This window comes from Hyperoodon ampullatus (genome assembly GCF_949752795.1).
Source record: "Hyperoodon ampullatus genome assembly, chromosome: 5".
NCBI lineage: Eukaryota > Metazoa > Chordata > Mammalia > Artiodactyla > Ziphiidae > Hyperoodon > Hyperoodon ampullatus.
In genome coordinates this window covers 104,628,121-104,652,553 of record NC_136918.1, presented here as the reverse complement: position 1 = coordinate 104,652,553, position 24,433 = coordinate 104,628,121, and the positions used below count along the sequence as shown (strand labels likewise).

The 24,433-nt window shown below is 34.1% G+C and overlaps 1 protein-coding gene across 2 annotated transcripts in view; it reads left to right on the top strand.

Moving 5' to 3' along the window:
* The window catches only part of EPHA3 (EPH receptor A3), a gene marked incomplete at both ends in the record, with an annotated part of 370,237 nt that overhangs the window by 295,878 nt on the left and 49,926 nt on the right, over window positions 1-24,433 (top strand). For both annotated transcript variants that reach the window (XM_079704896.1, XM_079704895.1), the window contains 3 exons: window positions 9,902-10,027; window positions 15,996-16,181; window positions 23,909-23,970. In XM_079704896.1, the coding sequence (XP_079561022.1) occupies window positions 9,902-10,027; window positions 15,996-16,181; window positions 23,909-23,970 (374 nt within the window). The remainder of the gene's footprint in view (window positions 1-9,901; window positions 10,028-15,995; window positions 16,182-23,908; window positions 23,971-24,433) is intronic.

Genomic DNA, 24,433 nt, shown 5'->3' with positions numbered 1-24,433 from the left:
ATAATATCCTTATGATAGCCAAACAAAAAAGAAATGTGTTTTATCCTAGCTGCAAGGGCATAAAGTATATGCATGTCATAAACTTTCTGTGTCTTAATGCTACAGCTGGTTTATTTCAGACCATTTATTTCGTATTACTTTGAAAAGCTCTAGCTATGAACTATTCCCTCCAGCCTTGTTACAAATCCTATAATATTGCTTCAAAAGGAAAGAAATGTGCTTCACCTCCTAAGATCCTGTCCCCTTGCCCTCTCTGGCTGGGCCTTTTTACTTTTGTGCTATCCTTAGGGCAACTCATGGTGGTAAAATGGAAATGTAAATTACTGTGTTTGCACAGAATGAGCTGTAAAGTAGTGCAGCTTAACACGTGTGCATGTGTTTATTATCTGGTTTTCTTGACACAGCCCAGTTACTCTGTGTGTTGCCCTTAATTATTGGTGTGAAGGGATTATGTGCTTGCATCCTGAATCACCTGATTCCTGGAACCTCTGGGGACAGCAGTTGAAAGTCAGCAGCCAAAACTCCCACAGTGAACAGGCCATTTTTCTTGGAGATGTGTGTGTGTGTTTATACTTGTATTGTTTCCCTAAATGTCATGCAGATAGAAAAGCAATTTACTTAACTTTAATCAGTCACAATGAATTGATTGATTTTATTTGGGAATGACTAGTTAATTTTTAGATTAGTTAGTAATACATATACTCTCTAGGGCTGACAGGAGCGGAATGGTAACTCTAAAGCACACTTTCAAGGCTGTTTGAAGTCAGCACTTATTTAAAATATTTGAGACATTGTTCCTAACAACTCATTTTATAATCTTCTTTGTCAATTCCTTTTTTAAAATTTAAGTATAGTTTATTTACAATATGATATTAGTTTCAGATGTATAGCATAGCGATTCAGAATTTTTACAGATTATATATCATTAAAAATTATTACAAGATAATGGCTATAATTCCCTGTGCAATAACAATATATCCTGTTGCTTATCTAGTTTATATGTAGTAATTCGTATCTCTTAACCCCATACCCCTATTTTGCCAGTAAGTCTCTCCCAAATTGATTTCCTTAAATTCAGCAAGGTAAAATATTTGTGATTGTTTACCAGAAAAAAAATTTCATTTTCACCCTATTTTAAAAAGAGCTATTTTTTCCCTTGGAAAGGAATGCTAGATTTTCTTACCTTACTATTTCCTGACTTTACTATGACTAGGGGAAAATCAAAATTGGATGATCACATATTCTAGCCTCCATTTGACGTGTCCTCTTTAAAATGTAACCAAATTGACTAAACAAAAAGATTCTGAGAATACTTCATTTCCTAACGTCTTTTATTAAATCTATGGTTACTTTTACTGTTTTCCTTACCCCAAAGCAAGAAAAGTATGATAGCTTTCCTTAATCTGTTTGTTTGTTTCAACAGTAAAGTGTTTTAGTGCTGATAATGTAGAAATAGTTTTAGTGTGATAATAAATTATAGTAGACCACTGTACTAAAGAGTGACTGTTTTTATAGAAAGAAATGATGTTTATAATAAACAGCAGAAGCATGCAAACTGATGCATGAGCTCCAAAGAAACGGGCATTTCTAAGCCCAAATTCTGTCTCTGGGAAACCTCAATGATATTCATATTTGTGAATAAGCATTCTTAACATGAAGATACTGATAATGGCAATAGTCTCTGTCATTTACTGGGCACTAACTACAATAACAGGCACTCAACGCTAAGCACTTGAAGAGCAAGTTTTCCAGAGCTTTCTTTCTCTGATGCCTAGCAGATTCTTTGTGCTGCACTATTCAAAGTGGAAGAACTAGAAAAGGAGAGTTCTTCAAAAGCTACTCCACTCACAGTTTGCCCAAAGAAAGGGCAAAAAACTTACTATTTCCCCATTTTGGTGGATGTTCACTCCCTAGATATGGGTGTCATGTCAAATTATCTACACTCTGCCTCTGGATGGAGAGTGGCCAGTCTTTTGCAGTGTCAGGGTCAACACCAGGCAGAGGGAGGAGTGATGCTGGCCTATCTTCTCCTACATTTTCCATGTGCACCCTCACCTCCCACTCCCATTTTGCTGTCTCAAAATCATCTGAAGAGGGCTTCCCTGGTGGCACAGTGGTTGAGAGTCTGCCTGCTGATGCAGGGGACGTGGGTCCGTGCCCCAGTCCAGGAAGATCCCACATGTCTCAGAGCAGCTGGGCCCAGGAGCCATGGCCGCTGAGCCTGCACGTCCAGAGCCTGTGCTCCGCAACGGGAGAGGCCACAATAGTGAGGGGCCTGCATACTGAAAAAAAACAAAATCATCTGAAGAAGTAGCTAAGGAAAATAGTCTTTACCTCCCATCTTTCATAATCCATTTATTCTTATGCCTATATTTCTTTACTCAAAACCTCTATGGAGTCTTCCTAGGAACATAAATTATTATGTGATGTAACATGGCATTCACAAAGTAATCCTGTAGATCAACAAACTAATCATGTCTTAGCCCAGACTCTGAAATCCTGGACTCATTGGCCAAATGTCCATTGTGATGAAGGCTCTCAGGAACAATTGCTGTCATCACAGTCCTTACACCTATTTCATATGAACTATTATACAAAACTGGCTCAAAGAATCTTCAGTAATTCCAGAATATTCAGCTGCAATTTTGCTAGTAAGATTCTTCTATTAAAAAGTGATATCAGGGACTTCCTTGGAAGGGCAGTGGATAAGAATCTGCCTGCCAATGCAGGGGACATGGGTTCAAGCCCTGGTCTGGGAAGATCCCACATGTTGCAGAGCAGCTAAGCCTGTGCGCCACATATACTGAACCTGCGTGCCCTAGAGTCTGCTCTCTGCAACAAGAGAAGCCACCACAATGAGAAGCCCACACACGGCAACAAAGAGTAGCCCCCACTCCCCACAACTAGGGAAAGCCCGTATGCAAAAATGAAGAACCAACGTAGCCAAAGATAAATAAATAAATTTTTTAAAGTAGTGATATCAGAAAAAGATAATGTCTGATTTTATTTGTTATTTTAGGATATTAAAAAAAAACTGCAATAATATAGTGTGCTAAATGAAAAAATATATCACCATTAAGAATCCATGTCCCAACTGGGGATCCTGTGCAAGTCACAGGTGGCTCTCCAGGAGGAGCTGCCCAGAGTGGACGCATTGGAGGTGCCTGCGACTCTATGAGTTCCACCTACCCATCTCTATCCATTCTGTCTGAGTTAGGTTACCTATGAAAGGCCAAGGAAGTTTAATTTAGCCATGTGGCTGACAGGGTTTTGGTGCTCTGGCCAGGTGTCACACCTGTGCCTCTGAGGTGGGAGAACTGAGTTCAGGACATTGGTCCATCAGAGACCTCCTGGCTCCACGTAATATCAAACGGCAAAAGCTCTCACAGAGAGCTCCATCTCAATGCTAAGACCCAGCTCTACTCAACGACTAGCAAGCTACAGTGCTGGAAACCCTATGCCAAACAACTAGCAAGATAGGAACACAACCACACCCATTATCAGAGAGGCTGCCTAAAATCATAATAAGGTCATAGACACCACCAAAACAAACCACTGGACATGGTCCTGCTCACCAGAAAGACAAGATCCAGCCTCATCCACCAGAACACAGGCACCAGACCCCTCCACCAAGAAGCCTACACAACCCACTGAACCAACCATAGCCACTGGGGGCAGACACCAAAAACAACAGGAACTATGAAACTGCAGACTGTGAAAAGGAGAACCCAAACACAGTAAGTTAAGCAAAATGAGAAGACTGAGAAACACACAGCAGATGAAGGAGCAAGGTAAAAAACCACCAGACCAAATATATGAAGAGGAAATAAGCAGTTTACCTGAAAAAGAATTCAGAGTAATGTTAGAAAAGATGATCCAAAATCTTGGGAATAGAATGGAGAAAATACAAGAAACGTTTAACAAGGACCTAGAAGAACTAAAGAACAAACAAACAATGATGAACAACACAAAAAATGAATTAAAAATTCTCTAGAAGGAATCAATAGCAGAATAACGGATACGTGACCTGGAAGATAAAAGAGTGGAAATAACGGGTTCGTGCGCTGGTCCGGGAAGATCCCACATGCTGTGAAGCAGCTGGGCCCGTGAGCCATGGCCACTGAGCCTGTGCGTCTGAAGCCTGTGCTCCACAACAGGAGAGGCCACAACAGTGAGAGGCCCGTGTACCACAAAAAAAAAAAAAAAAAAAAAAAAAAAAAAATCTTCCAACAAACAAAAACCCAGGACCAGATGGATTCACAGGCAAATTCTGTCCAACATTTAGAGAAGAGGTAACACCTATTCTCCTCAAACTCTTCCAAAATATAGCAGAGGGAGGAAAACTCCCAAATTCATTCTACGAGACCACCATCACCCTGATACCAAAACCAGACAAAGACGTCACAAAGAAAGAAAACTACAGGCCAATATCACTGATGAACATAGATGAAAAAATCCTCAACAAAGTACTAGCAACCTGAATCCAACATTAAAAGGGTCATACACCATGATCAAGTGGGGCTTATCCTAGGAATGCAAGGATTCTTCAATATATGCAAATCAATCAATGTGATAAACCATATGAACAAACTGAAGGAGAAAATCCATATGATCATCTCAATAGATGCAGAAAAAGCTTTTGACAAATTTCAACACCCATTTGTATAAAAACCCTCCAGAAAGTAGGCATAGAGGCAACTTACCTCAACATAATAAAGGCTATACATGACAATCCCACAGCCAACATCATTCTCAATGGTGAAAAACTGAAACCATTTCCTCTAAGATCAGGAAAAAGACAAGTTTGTCCACTTTCACCACTATTATTCAACATAGTTTTGAAAGTTTTAGCCACAGCACTCAGAGAAGAAAAAGAAATAAAAGGAATCCAAATTGGAAAAGAAAAAGTAATACTAGTAATACTGTCACCATTTGCAGATGACATGATACTATACATAGAGAATCCTAAAGAGGCTACCAGAAAACTATTAGAGCTAATCAATGAATTTGGTAAAGTAGCAGGGTAAAAAATTAATGCAAAGAAATCTCTTGCATTCCTATACACTAATGATGAAAAATCTGAAAGAGAAATTATGAAAACACTCCCATTTGCCATTGCAACAAAAAGGATAAAATACCTAGGAATGAACCTACCTAAGGAGACAAATGACCTGTATGCAGAAAACTATAAGACAGTGATGGAAGAAATTAAAGATGATACAAACAGATGGAGAGATATACCATGTTCTTAGATCAGAGGAATCAACATTGTGAAAATGACTCTACTACTGAAAGCAATCTACAGATTTAGTACAGTACCTATCAAACTGCCAATGGCATTTTTCACAGAACTAGAACAAAAAATTTCACAGTTTATATGGAAACACAAAAGACCCCAAATAGTGAAAGCAATCTTGAGAAGGAAAAATGGAACTGGAGGAATCAGGCTCCCTGACTTCAGACTATACTACAAAGTTACAGTAATCAAGAAGGTATGGTACCGGCACAAAAACAGAAATGTAGGTCAATGGAACAGGATAGAAAGCCCAGAGATAAACCCACACACATATGGTCACCTTATTTTTGATAAAGGAGGCAAGAATATACAATGGAGAAAATACAGCCTCTTCAATAAGTGGTGCTGGGAAAACTGGACAGCTACCTGTAAAAGAATGAAATTAGAACACTCCCTAACACTATACACAAAAATAAACTCAAAATGGATTGAAAACCTAAATGGAAGACCAGACACTATAAAACTCCTAGAGGAAAACATAGGTAGAACATTCTATGACATAAATCACAGCAAGATCCTTTTTTACCCACCTCTTAGAGTAATGGAAATTAAAAGAAAAATAAACAAATTGCACCTAATGAAACTTAAAAGCCTTTGCACAGCAAAGGAAACCATAAAGAAGATGAAAAGACAGCCCTCAAAATGGGAGAAAATATTTGCAAATGAAGCAACTGACAAAGGATTAAGCTCCAAAATTTATAAGCAGCTCATGCAGCTCAATATCAAGAAAACAAACAACCCAATCCAAAAATGAGCAGAAAACCCTAAACAGACATTTCTCCAAAGAAGATATACAGACTGCCAACAAACACATGAAAGGATGCTCAACATCGTTAATCATTAGAGAAATGCAAATCAAAACTACAGTGAGGTATCACCTCACACCAGTCAAAATAGCCATCATCAAAAAATCTAGAAACAATAAATGCTGGAGAAGTTGTGGAGAAAAGGGAACCCTCTTGCACTGTTGGTGGGAATGTAAATTGATACAGCCACTATGGAGAATAGAATGGAGGTTCCTTAAAAAACTAAAAATAGAACTACCATACAATCCAGCAATCCCACTCTTGGGCATATACCCTGAGAAAACCATAATTGAAAAAGATTCATGTACCACAATGTTCACTGCAGCTCTATTTACAATAGCCAGGACATGGAAGCAACCTAGGTGTCCATCGACAGATGAATGGATAAAGAAGATGTGGCACAATTATACAATGGAATATTACTCAGCCATATAAAGAAATGAAACTTAGTTATTTGTAGTGAGGTGGATGGACCTAGAGACTGTCATACAGAGTGAAGTAAGTCAGAGAGAGAAAAACAAATACTGTAAGCTAACACATATATATGGTATCTAAAAAAGAAAAAAAAAGTGGTTCTTAAGAACCTAGGCACAGGACAGGAATACAGATGCAAACATAGAGAATGGACTTGAGCACATGGGGAAGGGGAAGTGTAAGCTGGGACAAAGTGAGACAGCTGCATGGACATATATACACTACCAAATGTAAAATCGATAGCTAGTGGGAACCAGCCACATAGCACAGGGAGATCAGCTCGGTGCTTTGTGACTACCTAGAGGGGTGGGTTAGGAAGGGTGGGAGAGACATGCAAGAGGGAGGAGATATGGTGATATATGTATATGTATAGCTGATTCACTCTGATGTAAAGCAAAAACTAACACACCCTTGTAAAGCAATTATACTTCAATAAAGATGTTAAAAAAAAAGAAATTGAAGATGACACAAATAAACTGCAAGATAGCCCATGCTCATGGATCTAAAGAGTTAATATTGTCAAAATGGCCCCAATACCTAAGCCATGTATAGATCCAGTGCAATCTCTATCAAAATTCCAATGGCATTTTTCAGAGAAGTAGAAGGAGCTATCCCAAATTTCATAAGGAATTACAAAGACCTCAAATAGTCAAAGCAATCTTTGAAAGCTGGAGGCATCACACTTCCAGATTTCAAATTATATCACAAAGCTATAGTAATAAACACAGTATGGTACTGGCATAAAACAGACACATAGACCAATGGAGCAGGATTGAGAGCCCAGAAATAAACTCATGCATATGGCCAACTAGGGAGACAAGAATACTCAATAGGGAAATGATAGTTTCTTCACTAAATGATGTTGGGAGAACTGGATATTCATTTGCAAAAGAATGAAACTACACCGTCATCTTACATCACTCACAAAATGTAACTCAAAATTAATTAAGGACTTCAACATAAGACCTGAACTTATAAAACTTTTAGAACGAAAATAGAGAAAAAGCTCATTGACATAGGTCTTAGCAATGATATTTTTGGATATGAACCCCAAAACACCAGCAACAAATGCAAAAATCAACAAGCATTACTACATTAAACTAAAAATCTTCTGCACAGCAGAAGAAACAATTAAGGAAAAGAAAAGGGAATCTATAGAATGGTAAAAATATTTGCAAACCATATATCTTATAAGGGGTTAATACCCAAAATACATAAGGAACTCAACAGCAAAACCCCAAGCAATCCAATTAGAAAATGGGCAAAAGACATGAATAGACATTTTTTTCCAAAGAACACATGGAAATGGCTAACAAGTACATAAAAAGGAACTCTATATCACTAACCATCAGGCATATGCAAATCAAACTCACAATGAGATACTGTCTCGCATCTGTTAGCATGACTATTCTCAAAAAGACAAAAGATAACAAATGCTGACAAGGATGTGTAGAAAAGGAAATCTGGTGCACTGTTGGTGGGAATATAAATTGGTATCACCAATATTGGAAGAGTATAGAGGGTTCTCAAAAAATTAAAAATACAACTACAATATGATTCAGCAATCCTACTGATGGGTATATGTTGAAAGGAAATTAAATCACTATCTCAAAGGTATATCTGCACCTCCATGTTTACTATAGCATTCTTCACAACAGTCAAGACATGGAAATAACCTAAGTGTCCACTGAAAGATGAATGGATAAAGAAAATGAGGTATATTTATAGAATGGAATATTATTTATCCATATAAGAGAAGGAAATCCTACCATTTGTGACAACATGGATGGACCTTGAAGGCATTTGGCTAAATGAAATAAGCCAGAGAGAGAAAGACAAATGCTTTATGAACTCACATGTGGAATCTAAAAATATCAAACTCATAGAAACAGAAATTAGTATGGTGGTTGCCAGGGGCTGAGGGATGGGGAATATGGGGAGATGTTGGTCAAACAGTACAAGCTTTCAGTTAGAAGATGAACAAATTCTGGGGATCTAAGGTGCTGCATGGTGACTCTAGTTAACATTATTGTATTGTACACTAGGAAGTTGCTATGAGAGTAGAGTTTTAACATTCTCATGCTGACGACAACAACAACAACAAAGGTAACAATGTGAGATGAGGAATGTTTTAATATTATTGTGGTAAATATTTCACAATATATATGTGTATCAAATGATCACATTGTACACTTTAAACATACACAATGTTATGTCAATAATATTTCAATAAACCTGGGAAAATGATAAAAAAAAGAAAGAATCCATGTCCCTTGCTAAAATAATTTTACTAATATTATTCACCATTATGAAAATTAAAATCAAAATCAATATTATTAGTATATATACTGTGGCAGTTAAATTACAGTGTCCTTTAACGTTAGAGCATGTTTATATACTTTAATAGATTTTAGGTTTCCTTTTTAAAAATTTAGTTTTCTTTCAGAGAAAGTTAGTTTCTTGAACATTCCAAATTGTTTCAAATATGAATTATATTTCCAAATGATAGGAATTTTATTAATATTATATCAACTCCAAAATGATTCTCCTGTATCTTTTGTCTGTGCTATTTTAATTGCAGAACATCATGAAAATTTTTCACCTTCAGAAAAATTCAATAAATAAATATTCTATGAAGAAAGTTTATATTTAATAAGCTATAAATATGATTTATGTTTGGTATTTAGCTCCTTACCACAATTATTAAACTTATAGAGAACACTTACATTGCTTTCAACCATGTTGAAAAGCTACATAATAAGATTTCAGTTAATTGAAACTATACTAGTATATACATATAATACCCATATTATGTATACGTAAACTCACAGCTTAACGTAAATCTATAAATGCAGTGGGGAATTTTGATTGTGACTGTTAATAAAAGCAGAATCGTGTCAGATGAAAGACATGCCGTTTTATATCTTCTAATTACATCAGCTATTCCACCTGATGAAAGTAAGTCACAAGCTTTCCTTTATTGTCACATGTGGCACTATAATAGATATTTGGTTACCGCACTGTTTACAGAGTCACAAATGTGTGATAGTGTGATGGCATTCACTCACTGCTGCTACTGGTAGAAATTACTAGGCCTACTCAATTCTGAACCATTTTTCTCTCCTCAAGAATACCCTCCTTGAATGTCCATTTTCCTTCTAGTGTTTTTACAGAGAAAGTTCATTGTGGTACCTCTTTCTGTTTCATTACGGTTTAATGTCATGGGGATTTTTTTTAAAAACCAATAATGTTATCATAAATTCGCATGGTAAAGGTTTTATAAATGCCTTTCTTTCTAAATGCCTTTCTTCCTTTCCTTAAACAGTAAAACTTCCAGGTCTCAGGACTTACGTTGACCCTCACACTTACGAAGACCCTACCCAAGCAGTTCATGAATTTGCTAAGGAATTGGATGCCACCAACATATCCATTGACAAAGTTGTTGGAGCAGGTAACCACCGCAGTAATCCCACTGTCAACCTAAATATGTTAATTACAAGTCTACAGCTATGCATAAGAATGCTGCCTGAGACTGACTGCTCAGGTTCTCAGGCCAAAGTATATTGCTATGAAAAGGGACATTTTCTGACTTCATGATGAAAGGCAGGCAGTAAATAAATGAAGGAGTATTTAATGGAATGTAATGATTTCAAAGGTGCCAGAGCTACAGACTCAGAGACCACGGCCAGCTTTCTATTTATTGAATTTCAGAGCGGGCAGCCGCCGCAGCTCAATCTCTCCATGGCTATGCTGATCATGTGTCACAAAGTCTATCTGGCTAAATGGGGATAACAGGATAAAAGTGTGTCTTACTTTAAATGAGCCCACTAAGTGAAAATTTTGATTTGTAGAGAAAAAGTAATTCTAGAATCTTCTTTGGAATTAAAAAACAAAGACAACACAAAATAAAATTAAAAATGACATATTTTATTCAAATTCTATCACAACTATATTGAGAGGATTGTTTAAATAATGTGAAGTGCTCCATTTTAATACTTGCTTGTAATGGTATATAGTTTTAAAGTATTTGTGTTGAAGCTTGTTTTCATATAGACATACTTTTGTTCTAATTATTAATTTGCTCAATCACAAATTCATTAAAAACACCTATGGAGTGTTAATAGGTGTCACAGTTGCGTATTTCCAAAAAATTATAGATATTATTAATAGCAGTTGAGTATTTCCAAAAAATTATATTTATAAAATAACAGTATTTTATAAAATTACACATAAACATATGGCATCCACAGAATATACAGTGTGCATTTGAATAAAACTACTACTCAAAAGTAAAAATAATGTACAATAATTGTACACAGTCATCTCATTCTTCAATATTGTTCTAAAAACAAACACAAACTAGTTATGTCTATGTGGGAAATGGAGTGAAAGAATGAAAAATGAACTTTTTGAATTATGCATACCATATCAGATCACATTTTCTGCAAGTACTCTATATATGACTGATGCTTTTTTACACAAATGTGCATATAATTTTCTGTTTCTTTTTATATGTACTAAAGAATTATTTATAAATCAAGTAGTATTTACTATTCAAGCAGGGTAATCTGAGTAATTCATATATTATCTAAATAAAATGATAGTTTCATAAATCTTCTCTTCTAATTTTTTTAATGTTATATCCTCCTAAAATTCACATGTGCAGGTAATATGAAAATATGAAACTAGCAATTCATAAAAGGAAACTAGAATAAGTACTTCTTTTTTCACAATCTAAGACTTAAGAATGCACACATTCATTGTACATCTATGTTAATTTAGCCTAAATTAATCCAGATATATATTGATTACTCTTTCATTTGTATAGTTCTGCTTTGTAAACTGCTCCATGGTGCAGAGGGGTTTTGTCATGCAGGTTTTAATGCTGCCCCACAAGAGTGCACTGTTCTCCAGCATGGAAGCTGTCATAGCATATGCAGCAGAAGACTTTGCACACTCAACTGGAGAATGTGATGAGAGAAGGTCAGCCAATGTCCAGAAGGTCAGACATATTGTGACCTTGAAATTTGGGGCCTTCTGCATTAATAAAAGCTTATATATACAGATGTTATTGACAAAGCCAGGTATCTAGAACATAGTAGTGTGAGACAAAGCATACTCATTAAAAATGGTATCTGATCAATGAGATAAAGGGAAAGGCTATTTGTACTGAATCACTTAATAATCCTTGATGCTCATTAAAGATTAAAACAGATCCTCTTTTTCCTTTCTTTCTTCAAACATATTTGTAAAAAATTAGACATTGCTGCATTTTCAGAGTTTTGCAGCCGATAGTCTCATTTGCCACATTAAGGGCTATAAAACTGTGCCTATTTTGTCTCCAAATATATATATCTTCAAGGTTGGTTATGCTTCACCTGAAAGATTTCTTTATAAAATGCACTCCCAATTCTAGTCTGTCTTGATTAGCCTTTAAATGATTTGTCATTACCAAGATAGAATATGAAATCAAGATTTTGAAGGCTATCATTTATTAACATTTTGTTTTGTAAAATTTTAAATGTCTACAAAAATAGATGAAATTGTAAAATAGTATAATGAACCTGCATGTAACGATTTCTACAGCAACTTCAATCACAGTCCACTCATGACCAGCCTTCTTTCATTTATACTCTTACCCACTTCCTATACCTTTTAAAATTAAAAAAAATAATGTTGTCCACAAAAAAATTAGTAATCATGCTAAATTGATTAGCACCTATCTTCTATTGTTAAAAGGCTGAATCTTTTATTCAATGACAGAACTTTCACAGTCAATTAAATATACAGGAAGACTATATTCTTTAGACTAGACTAACTCTTTAGTTTTATGTCAAAAATTTTATACAAAGAAATAGATATAACAGAAACTCTCATTTATACATTGAATAACCAGAAGAATTATACCTATATTGCAAATTACAAAATTAAAATTGAGGCCTGAATTAACTTTCTCAAGGTAGTATAATTTCTCAAGGTAGTATAATTTTGTTAGTGAGGAATTCATAATGACCAAAATTCCTAATTTTACTCCTCAATCCAACCATTATTTCAAGGTTTCCTGAAGGTAGAAAATATTTAATTCCTATTCTGTGCTAGACATTCACATGACTTTAATTTTATTAGACTTTTAAATAGGTATTATTATCTCCATTTCACCAGATGAGGAAACAAAAGCTGAAAATGTGAATGGCCCTTGGTCACATAGATATTAATTAGGAAGCCAAAATCTGAAGCTTGTACTTTTCAACTTCAAAGTTTATGCTAGACACTAATGATCACAATAGTGCCTTCTAAGATTTTTTTGAAGATTAATCGAGATAATTCATGTACAGTGCTTAGCTGACACAACAGCATTGTTCAGTGTGTCTTTTTATTTGTCTTCTCTTATTAAAACAGTAGAAGGAGAATGGGCTTTGACTAGTGCAGAGGGCCATTCCACTTAAACACAAGTGCATTATTTCCTGTTTTAAATGAAATTAGCATAAGAAATTTTATTTTGAGCAATTGTGCATTGTGTACCTTAAATCAAAATACAGTGTACCCATTCTCATAAAGCATATTTTATTTCAAAGGGCAAATAAACACTGATGCACTTAATTATTTAAAAAATCAAGTAGTGTCTTCTCAAATGAACTTCTTGTAGCTCTGCTTTTATTTAGAAATGACAGGATCTAAATTTTGTTTCTTACAGGTGCAAAGGTAATTGAACCATGTAAAATTGGCTAGATGGAAAAATCAGGCATTGTGTTTGTCCAGTCTTTGTTATTTTTCCAACACTGTTCTTTTAAGAACAGTTATTATAAAGAGAATTGAATTAATATGTAACATTTCTATGTCTAGTATAATGTATTTGTGACAATTTCTAGTATTTATCAGATAAAATAATCACATTTCTAAACTTTATGACTTTTTTAAATACTAGCATTACTGAAGCACCATTTTCTGAATTTTGAAGGTAGATAACATGTCCATATGTCCAGCTCTCCCACTGAGAACAAAGGAAGAAACACTAATTGGGCCACTTGAAATTCAAACTCTTCCCCTTGATCTCCCTAGTGAGGTACTTTCACAACATTCTTTCCTTTACAAATACTTGTCCAATATGACATTAAGCTTGTTATCACCGTGATCATCACAGCCATCTCTTTTTACATTAATACAGAATTTGACATTTTAAAAAGAACATTAGTATTTATTCTTCACCTTGATCTAACTCTTAAGAAGTAGATAGATATTTATCCTTCTTAAAGTAGGTTTGAACTCAGAGAAGAAAGAACGACTAACACTTAGATGGCACTTACTATGTGTCTGGCTCTCTTCTAAGTGCATTCTATGTACATTAATTCCTTTAACTGCACAAAAATTTTATGAAGTAGACAAAATTGGTGTCCCTATGTTATAAATAAAGAGACAAAGGCACAGAGAGGTTAAGACAGTCACTCAAATTCACACAGGTAATAAGTGACAGAGGCTGAATTAGACCCTAGACAATCCGGCTCCAGAATCCATGCTCTATCAGACAGTTCTGTACTGTCTGTCCTGTAAACTAACAATTGACTTGTCAATTAGAATAAATGGTCATGACTTCCAAATTTAAAACACAATCCATTACACCCTATTGATCCATGATAATGGCAGAACTTTTTTTCAGAATATGAAAATTCATGATGGGTGCCTCCTTATGGTTTGCCCAAACTTAATGTTTACACAAAGTGAGCTGGGGTTTTGGGCAATGTTCTGATAGCCCTGCATAAAGAAAGAAACTCTTAGTCTTGTTTACAAATTTTAACAATGATTTACTTTGCATCATAACTTCTCCTAATGCTCAAACATCTATAATGGCATATTCTTCCTTTGATTTAAAAAAAGATCATTGAGTGTTCTCAAGTTCTGCCCCTAATTCTCCCCATAATCCTAAAAAACACTCTAGCTGCAGATATTACTATCATCTCTGTACTTCCTTGAGGGAAAGAAATTAGATCTGCCTTTATTATCATTATATCTCCGTGTTTTTCATAGTATCTGTAATACAGTTGCCAACTGATGAATATTTATTAAATAAATGTATGAATACCTGCTTTTGGACATTAAGTGACTTTGACAAGTCATAGTACAAGTCATTGTTTTGAAAACAGTGGCAAGACTGGATTCCTGAACAAGAGAGGGTCAAGTCTAATGGAGTTTAGAACCTCCTGGAGAGAAGCAAGTCATTTGTAGGGATGCAGTTGATAAATCATTAGGACAACCTGCTGTTTTGTGGGTTGAAGGACTTACTTGGCTGAAAAATAGAGAAGTATCTCACTACTTGACACCTTCTTTCTGGCAGACTCATGGGGCCTGGGCCCTGTACAAAAACTCACTGTGAAAAGGTTGGACCAAAAATCTTTTTCCATTCCATAGAGAGCCTAAAAATTGATCATGTAATTTTTCTTTTCAGAAAAACCTTTCATTTGCTGTTGAAAACTATTTTTTTAAATGTTGTACAAAACCCATCTAATAATCTGGACAATATTAGGATTTCTTCCTTGAATGAGGAGCAATCAATATGTGGCACTACTTTATGGCAATCACTGTGGCAGCAGTGGAGACAGAGAAATGAATGTAAAGGGTCTCTGCTCTCAAGGAGCTCAAAATCAAATGAAATCATTATGGGTGAATCTTCTCAATAACAATGTATGTGAAGATAGTGACCAAACTAGTTCTAGGCAATTTTATATCAATTAAATTAGACTACGTAAAAGTCAGCAACACTCCATATTCAACAAATTCTGATTGTGCATTTAAGACAACTTTTTTATTGAAGACACTGGATCTAAGAAAATATTTCTACAATAATTCTTTAGATACGATTCAATACTGTTATTTTTCTCTTTCCAGAGCCCCAGAGAACTTTACAACTAGTATGTGAATAATACAACACACCCTACTCCATAAAATGACTTGATAGCTTATTTTTTTTATTCCCATTTTCAGAGAGCTGGAATTTATAGCTAAATTGGCCCTGGTAAAAACAGAATACTGATAAACGTCTGAAATTTAATCCAGTGTTTAACCCATTATATTGGTGCTGGTGCTGGTTGATTATCCTGAGGAAAAGGTAGCTATGAGAACAAGGAATGAAAAAATCTAATAGATATAACTTTTGACTTCCCTCTTATTCTTTCATATGTCATTATTCATAGTGTAGTACTTCAAAATACATGAGGTTTATCACAAGGTCCATTTTCCACCAGGGTGTGGATGTCCTGGGGTTTCTTATTACCAACTTCCAAAATAATTTGGAGGCCTACAAGTGTACATCTTGCAGGTCAATTATTGAATTGGAATTATTAAGAGAAAACAGTTGCTCCCTGCTGATGATTTTTTATAATATAATTTCTTGCCTTTTCTTGTTTTGTTCTTCTGCATTCTAACAGGTGAATTTGGAGAGGTATGCAGTGGTCGCTTAAAACTTCCTTCAAAAAAAGAGATTTCAGTGGCCATCAAGACCCTGAAAGTGGGCTACACAGAAAAGCAGAGGAGAGACTTCTTAGGAGAAGCAAGCATTATGGGACAGTTTGACCATCCCAATATCATTCGACTGGAGGGTGTTGTTACTAAAAGTAAGTGAAGTCATAAGACCAATTTTGTGTATGTTGAGCAGAGGTTGTTCAAACCCAAAGTCAATAATTTAAGAATTTTGGTCTTTTTTCATGAGTACCTATTAGTCCTAACCAAAAACAAAGCAAAACAAAACAAAACAAAAAAAATCAAAAAACAAAAACAAAACCTCAGTGTATTAAGATTAACATGTATTTCTTTGACAAGAGACCAAAGACATTTAACTAGTATTATTTTGACAGTGCTATTCTAGACCTTAAAAAGCTTTAAAATTTAAGATCTAAATGTTGGACTATAGTAATACATGTTGATTAAACTACAGTTAAGTGAATTGTATAGAACTTTCTGTTATGTAGAGTAGCAAGGAAAAAACAATGACTCAATTTTGACAGAAATTGCTGAGAACTCCTGGCTAGCTGCCTTTTCTTTTATTGTTCACTAGTTTCATTTAAGCTTCCAAATGTTTACCCCCCTGGCTTTAGGGAAATTATGAGAGTTTTGGGAATGCTTCTGAGTTGTAAAGATTGGAATCACATTAGACCCAAACCCTTTTCTCCATTCTCTGTGGATTTCAAATTCTCATCTAGAGTCCCAGATGGATTCTTGACTACTCTGGGGAAGCTCTGGCTTACAGCCTGCGACAGAGATATGAACTTATTTCCATGATGATTTCTCCATCCAGGCTCAAAAGTGATCCCATGAGACAGATATGTGATTTTTGGCTCCAGTCCCAATGAAAACCTCTTGAGAATGCTCTGGGATGTTGTTTTTCTCAAGATTTGGGGGCACAAGATGAAGAATAAGCTAAATTGGCAGTAGCAGACTTCTTAGAGTGAAAGACAGCATATGGCAGGGAATTTGGCATCCTTTAGGGGATAATTCATTGGCACCATATTTATATATTCTGTGGTTACCAACAGACATTGCACATTATATTTTTCACAATGATATTTTTCTTTAACATTACGTGGAGCACTTTCCAAATGGCACTAATACCTATTATCATTTTTGTATGCGTAAAAAGGCAATTCCTTACTCACAAGAGCATGGTATAATTGAAATATACCTTGATTTCCTTTAGAGTTTTTTAATATAATAAGTGTGGTTAAGAATTTAACAATGTAGGAGAACTTAACCATAAACTATAAGCCCATATTAAGTCTTGTTAGAAGCATATTTTTCCCTCAGTACTCCTAAAAATGAGGCTACATTAGTTGTAACACTAAAATAATTTCTGATGAAAAATGTCTTTTTAATTTTTAAAAATGAATAATAAAAATACTATTAATATTTAATAATAAAAATTTTAATAATAAAAATACTAAGAATTGGGAAAAACTATGAAATATTTGTTCCTTCAGGGCAAGACCATATCTATAGAGTATCCTACTTAATATCCTTAGAATTATAGAATCATGTCTCACTGGGCTTTTAATAGTCATTTAACCTTTTATTTTCCTCCATATCATTCTCACCAAGTGGTTGTCCTTCAGATCTTGAACCCATTGGGAGAGGAAACTCACTTGTACTTATGTATCCATTCTTCTTTTAACTCTCAATTTTCAAAATTCTTAATTTTTTTTGTTCCCAGTGTTATGAGTTATTATTATCTTATTTGGTTTTGCTAGCTGTTTCCTATAAGTTCATTTACTGAATGATAAGCAAAATTAAACCATAATTATTGTGGAAGATCTTCTTTAGATATAAAGATATATATAAATATATATAAATATATATATATATATATATATATATATATATATATATATATATATATATATATAAAGAAGATCTTCTTTAGATATAAATGGAATAATCAAATATGAATTATGGTCACCTGGCAAAGAAATCCATAAAACAACCCCTGAGACCAAAATGCAGGAAAAAATGCATTAAGAAAAAAAAGGACCTTTAAAAATCGCAGGTATTATACATTAAATGTCTTATTCAAGCAGGAGTCTGTAACATTCTAATATGAATTACAGCTGCCTTATTCTTAGAGTGAAAGTTCTAAATTTCATATATCTCCTTGGTCAAATAAGCATGCAAGAGACTGCCAAATCTGACTATATAAATCCCAGTCATCTCATATAGTGCAAGCATAATAGAGTAGCAGACCTAGAATTAGATTTTGAACTCTTTTAGTGGCATATTTAAAAGCTCTAAGTCTGGCATCCTGTTACAACTGAGAGGAAATAGAAATGCCTTAGAATAAAGTCAATAAGTTGTATTTAATATGTAAACAAGGCAATTTTGTCACCAAATAAATTATTTAATACACTCCTATCATTTTCTTTGTTTCCTGAGAGCATATGACTGCTAAAACAATCTACCTGAAAAGTTCAGAAACACACACATGCACACCTAGATATACAGAGCTTATAATTTAATGAACAAATTGTATTTAAAGAAGAAAAGAAAGCATATTGGTATCTGGATTAAGAATCAGACGGTCAGAGTTCAAATTCTGATTCAGCTCTACTGGTTTGTGAGACATCTGATAAATCAAACCACTTCCAGAGACTCACTCTCTTCACTTGTAACATGGAATTAGCAGTTCTACTTTACTACTTCCAGGTCCTTGTAAGATCAAATAAGATTCCATAAGAATATGTTCTTAGGTGGAATAGAACTATGCAATCTAAGTTACCACTTCTGGTTGAGTTTGAGATTTTACCAGTTAATCTGGGAGTGTAGAAGAAAATTCTTGAAAACAATTCCTTTTCGACTCAAAGATAATTTTTTATTATTGCTATTAATTATGTGCTTTGAAACACTAAGTCTATTATAATGTATCATTTTCAAGTTAGAGAAAGCCCTTTATTCAATAATTATATTATCATTTATTTGAATTAAGCCATAAACAATTTTAATGGCGTGGTTTTGAGCTTGATGGTCTTAAACAAGAGAAGGTGAGAGAGTCTCTGATCTTCAAAGTAGCAGAAAGCTGGGGGCACAGTCCTGCTCAGAACTTGGTACTAACATGTGTTATCAATTTTAGTTGAAGTTCAAAAAGATGGAACTTGTTTTTAGCAAATGTTTGATATTTCTGCCATCACACCATTAGTCAAAAGATGTTCAGACTCCATCCAAGAAGACTTTCCATTGGTCACTTTTCACCTAGTGTAAAAGAAGGAATTATATAGGATGAGACTGATGTGCTTTTTGTTGTTATTTAGTGATGGATCGTTTTCTACAAATTAAAAAATAATAATAATGCAACTTAACTGTAGCCTTGTACTGTTGAGGAAAGGCATGGGCAGACCATTAAGAGGATTTCTAACACTGAAAACACTTCTGTATTGGTGTGAGTGTCCACTGCACACCAAAAGCTTAATCATTTGTTTGCATTGTCAGCACATATGATAAGGAAATATTACTGGAATAAGTTGTCATTCTTTAGTGACAATGCCAAATTATTTCTATTTCTTGTTTGCCTCTCTCTAAAGCTTTTCTTCAACACTTGTCTCAAGTCCATGTCATATTTTTTAACAGACAATACAAGGGAGAGTAGAAATATTGTTCCTGTCCTTTCCTTAAAAGTATTATTTTCATTTCAAATTAAGCATAAATACATTTTAAAATTTTAAAGTCAGCTTAAAGTAAAATTTTCAATGTGTTAAGATTAATAGAGTATGGCTGGTTAAGGAAGAGTTGGAGAAAGTACTTCTTAGCCTGATTTTGAAGAGAGAGACTATCCTTAGCTAGCCTGAAATAATAGACATAGTATGATCTATTCTAACTGGCACTCTGTTAGGAGCTGGATTTAGAACTACAGACAAACTAGAGTTGGTCCCTGCCCTGGTTAACTCATAGACAAGTGGATATAATAGGGATAACTCTTAACATGAATTGTGTCCTGATTAAAATGGAATTTGGAAAAGATTGTCCTGTATGTTTATATGATTTAATGTGAAACCTGCAGAAAAATACTCTAATTCAGTTCATTACAGTATTTCTATCAGTCAGTTAGTTACAGTACATGGAAATCTATAACCAAAACATTTTCTAGTTTCTAATCAAAAGTGATTCAAATCTTCTTTCCTGAGAATAGTAAGGCATATTTTGTCTATTTTCTTCAATTTTCCTTCTCCTGTTTATACTTTTTTGCTTCCACCCTGATTTGATTACATGATACTAATAATGAGTACTGGCTGCTAAGGTCAAAGACTTTGATTTTATAAATCCCACTCGTGTTGGAGTGTGTCGAAGTCTTAAAAACAGACATACTTACTATGTAAGACACAATTACTGTTAGTAGGAATTAATAGCATTTCCTTTGGAAATGAATTACATTTCAATAGTTTATAACATTTAAATCATCGATACCTACATTTTATGTTTGAATGAAACTATTTTAATCTAAGACCAACATTTATTTGATAATTGCAATAAAAATTTCTATATATAGCTATATACTTATCACATTATCCTGCTGTTTTTTTAAATAGAATATGTGATTAAGAAGGCGGTGAAATAGATAGTGCTGAACTTGGAATTCTTAGACATTTTGAATCATATTTTTCTGTCAGCAAACAAAATGATTAGCAAATATCTCTGAGCCATTGGGGAAATGAACTTATTGTAAGAGACTGACGTGCTTCCTTTAACCCTTTAATTATGAAAGATCATGATTTTATCTATACTCATAAATCAATTTAAGAACAAAAGCAAAATTCCACTGCACATTTTGTTATGCTGATTTTTGGTGGAGTTTCATTTCAGCCAAACAACAAAAATTTCATTGATTTTAATATATATACTCAGATGTACTTAAGGATCTCTGAGGGCAGTGAATGATATAGGTTCTTGAAGAAGCTGATAATGTCATTTCTAAATCAAAATACACATGAAAGAATGTGCAAACTTTGATAGAAATACATTGCATCATGTGCAGATGATCTGGTATTTTATAAATAATTACCAACTACATTTAATACATATTAGAACTAGTTCTCACCACTATTGCACTTTTCCTTTAACTCTGTTTATCATAATCAAAATCACAAGGAAAAGTAAGTGAAGATCCTGCTTTCCAAGGTAGAATATTTGATTCTGTTTACTTTTGTCTGTACATTTGCGTTTGCTGAATCTTTGAACTTAATACAAAGCACATTTTCAGACTTGCCCATCTTAACTGATGTGTTTACAAATACCTAAATTATAGAGCTAAATGCAGCCTGGTCTGATTTCTGAATGGTCATGGAGCTTTGGCTTAATTGACTGGTTTGATTTTTCAGCTACTTTTATTTCCCTTGCCAAACATTTTACCAGACATGCTAACAAGAAATGAAATGGTCATAAGGCTGAGAGCCAGAAGGAAAAGAGTGATAAACAAAGGTCTGGGCAGTATACAAACACGGTAATTGGCCACTGTAATTGAGAGTTGACTGTGGGAAGCAATATATCTGTAACTACATTCAAGGGCTGTGTTGAGTTTTGCAAGCATGTTATTCTTCCAAGAATTATATTAAGGAAGAAACATAGACACTTATAGAGATGTATGGAAAACATGCATGTGAAGGATTTCATTCCTTTGATTATTCATTCATTTCATTTCAGATTAGTTCTCTGGGATCAGTTCTTAGGTATTTGATTTACCAGTTCAGGAGAAATAGAAGTTTCCAAGGAAATGTTGAATTTTTTCTTTTTTCCTGAATATTGTTATATCAAAGCTTAATTAAAATTTTGATAAAGCAAGTCTGGAGGCTCAAGGTTTTGACTAAAATGACTTTTCAGACATTATCAGATTATTTTTTGAACGTGTGGAAAATTTTATTAACATTAAGTTTAAAAAGCTTTACACCAGTATTACACCAAGGCATGTATAATGTTTGATATATTCCCCAAAATATATAACTAAATCAGTGTCTCAGTTGACAATAAATTGCTCTGTCAATTTATTTTTACATATATGAAAATCTAAGAAATTTTACAGAATTTAAATAATTTCCTCACCTCTAAATAAATAAGACATACAGCTTAGTATATATTCACATACTAAGCATAGTAAGCATCAATATAATGTTCACGGTACTAAGCCATAATTCAGAACCAGTATGAATTAAGGAAAGGAAAGGAAAAACAAGGATGAAAGGAAAAACAAGGATGAAAGGAAAAACAAGGAAAGAAAGCTATTTTCTGGCATCAGAATAACACACAAACCAGGATGTAGAAGGTACACATGAAAAAAATCATGCTTGCTCTACAGTTAGATGTACGTGGATGTTTGTTTAAAATCTATTATGTGAGGGCTTCCCTGGTGGTGCAGTGGTTGAGAGTCCGCCTGCCGATGCAGGGGACATGGGTTCGTGCCCCGGTCTGGGAAGATCCCACATGCCGCAGAGTGGCTGGGCCCGTGAGCCATGGCCACTGAGCCTGCACGTCCGGAGCCTGTGCTCCACAACGGGAGAGGCCACAACAGTGAGAAGCCCACGTACCGCAAAAAAAAAAAAAAAAAAAAAATCTATTATGTGCTCAAGGTTTTTCATGCTTAGTCAAGACTTAATGCAGGTCTTCTAGACTTGGAAGAGAAGGGAGTTTTTTTTTTCTTTTTGTAAAATGATAGATTTATAGTTAAAACAATATCATAACAACAATAAGGGAAGTGAATTATGCTGTGGTAATATGTGTAGGCTTTGAAATTGGAGTTACATTTTACTGTAATAATTTCTGAACGTGTTATAGTCTTCAGAGTCATTCTTTCAATTTGGAATGATGCATAGAATTGACACCCAACAATCGCCTCAGTTATTACCTATAGTTGAAGATTTATTCTATTTGTAGATCTATGTATCTGTATACTTAGCACCTTTGTGTCTTTGTGTCTAATGCTTTTTCCTATTTTAAATGTTTCCCTCAGTGTACATTTCCAAAAGTAACAGCATAATATATTCGGGTTGCAATTTCTGGCTTTATACTTATTAGCTGTGTCATGCTAATTACCCTCTATATATTTCAGTTTTTTTCATGTAAAAAGTGGAAATGATGATAATTAATGTTAGTATATGTAAAATAATTAAACCAACACCTTGCGCACACTAAGTACTGTACAAATACATTTAAATGCTTGTTAAAATGTTTAATGATGTTTAAGGCCCATATTTCCAAAATGGTTGTTACAAGTTACTACCAAGAACAATTTTAATTTTATTTTTCTTTTAAGCATAGCATGGATTTTATAAATATAATGTGTTAATTGAATACAGATTATAATTATTAGTCTTAATTGTTTTGTCCAATTCACATATAGGATCCATGAAGGTAGGGTCTTTGATTTACTTGCTTCTGACTAACCAGCACAAGAGAAAACACCTAGCATATAGCTCTGCATATATCTGTAGAGAGTGTAAATGATTGTGGAATTCATGACTCTGTCTTGGGCTTGAAGACAGAAATATCTGATTTGGTAGTTCAGCTAAAATGCAATTAGAGTGAAGAAAAAGGCATATTTTTTGTTTAAGGAAAACCATACCAAAACGCCAGTTTAGATATCATATAGGTTATAGGCCCTTTTCTGAAAACCAATCTTTCTCGATTTTTTTTTTAGTTTTATTTTCTATTGAAAGCTAGTTTTCTTTTTAATTGTAATTTGGCAAAATTTGGAGGACAGAGAAAAATTCATATTTTTTAATGCATTAGGTGTATCAAAATGTATTATATATGTTCATTGCATGATATTTGTTGAACTCTACTGATGATTATACATTTATTATTTACCTATACCTAGGTAAACCAGTTATGATTGTCACAGAATACATGGAGAATGGTTCCTTGGACAGTTTCTTACGTGTAAGTAGAAGATTTTATACACTTTCACATATCTCCACCTTTTCTTTATCTATCTGCACACATATATAAATGTGGAATAAATTGCTGAAAATGATAGAGACAACCTCTAATATTATGCTAAACAATTAGATAATCAAAGTTTTAAGAAAACTGAATTTTTTGAGACTAAATAGCAAAAGGGAGGCTGTAAAATTACATTTTTATCTTGTAACATCCAAATGTCAATGGTTTATATTTTTAAAACAAATTTGTGCAATTTTCTTCAGCCTTTTTATTCAACAAAATTCACATTGGTTAAAACAAAGATTTAAAGATTCTAAAGTAAGACATAAATAACATTGTTATAAGACAGAAATATTCATTTCTTTATTTTTTTTTTTTTTAGTTATTTCTGAGATATACATTTTATTTTATTTTATTTTATTTTTATTTTTTTGGATGGTCTTTATTTGCTTGATTTTCA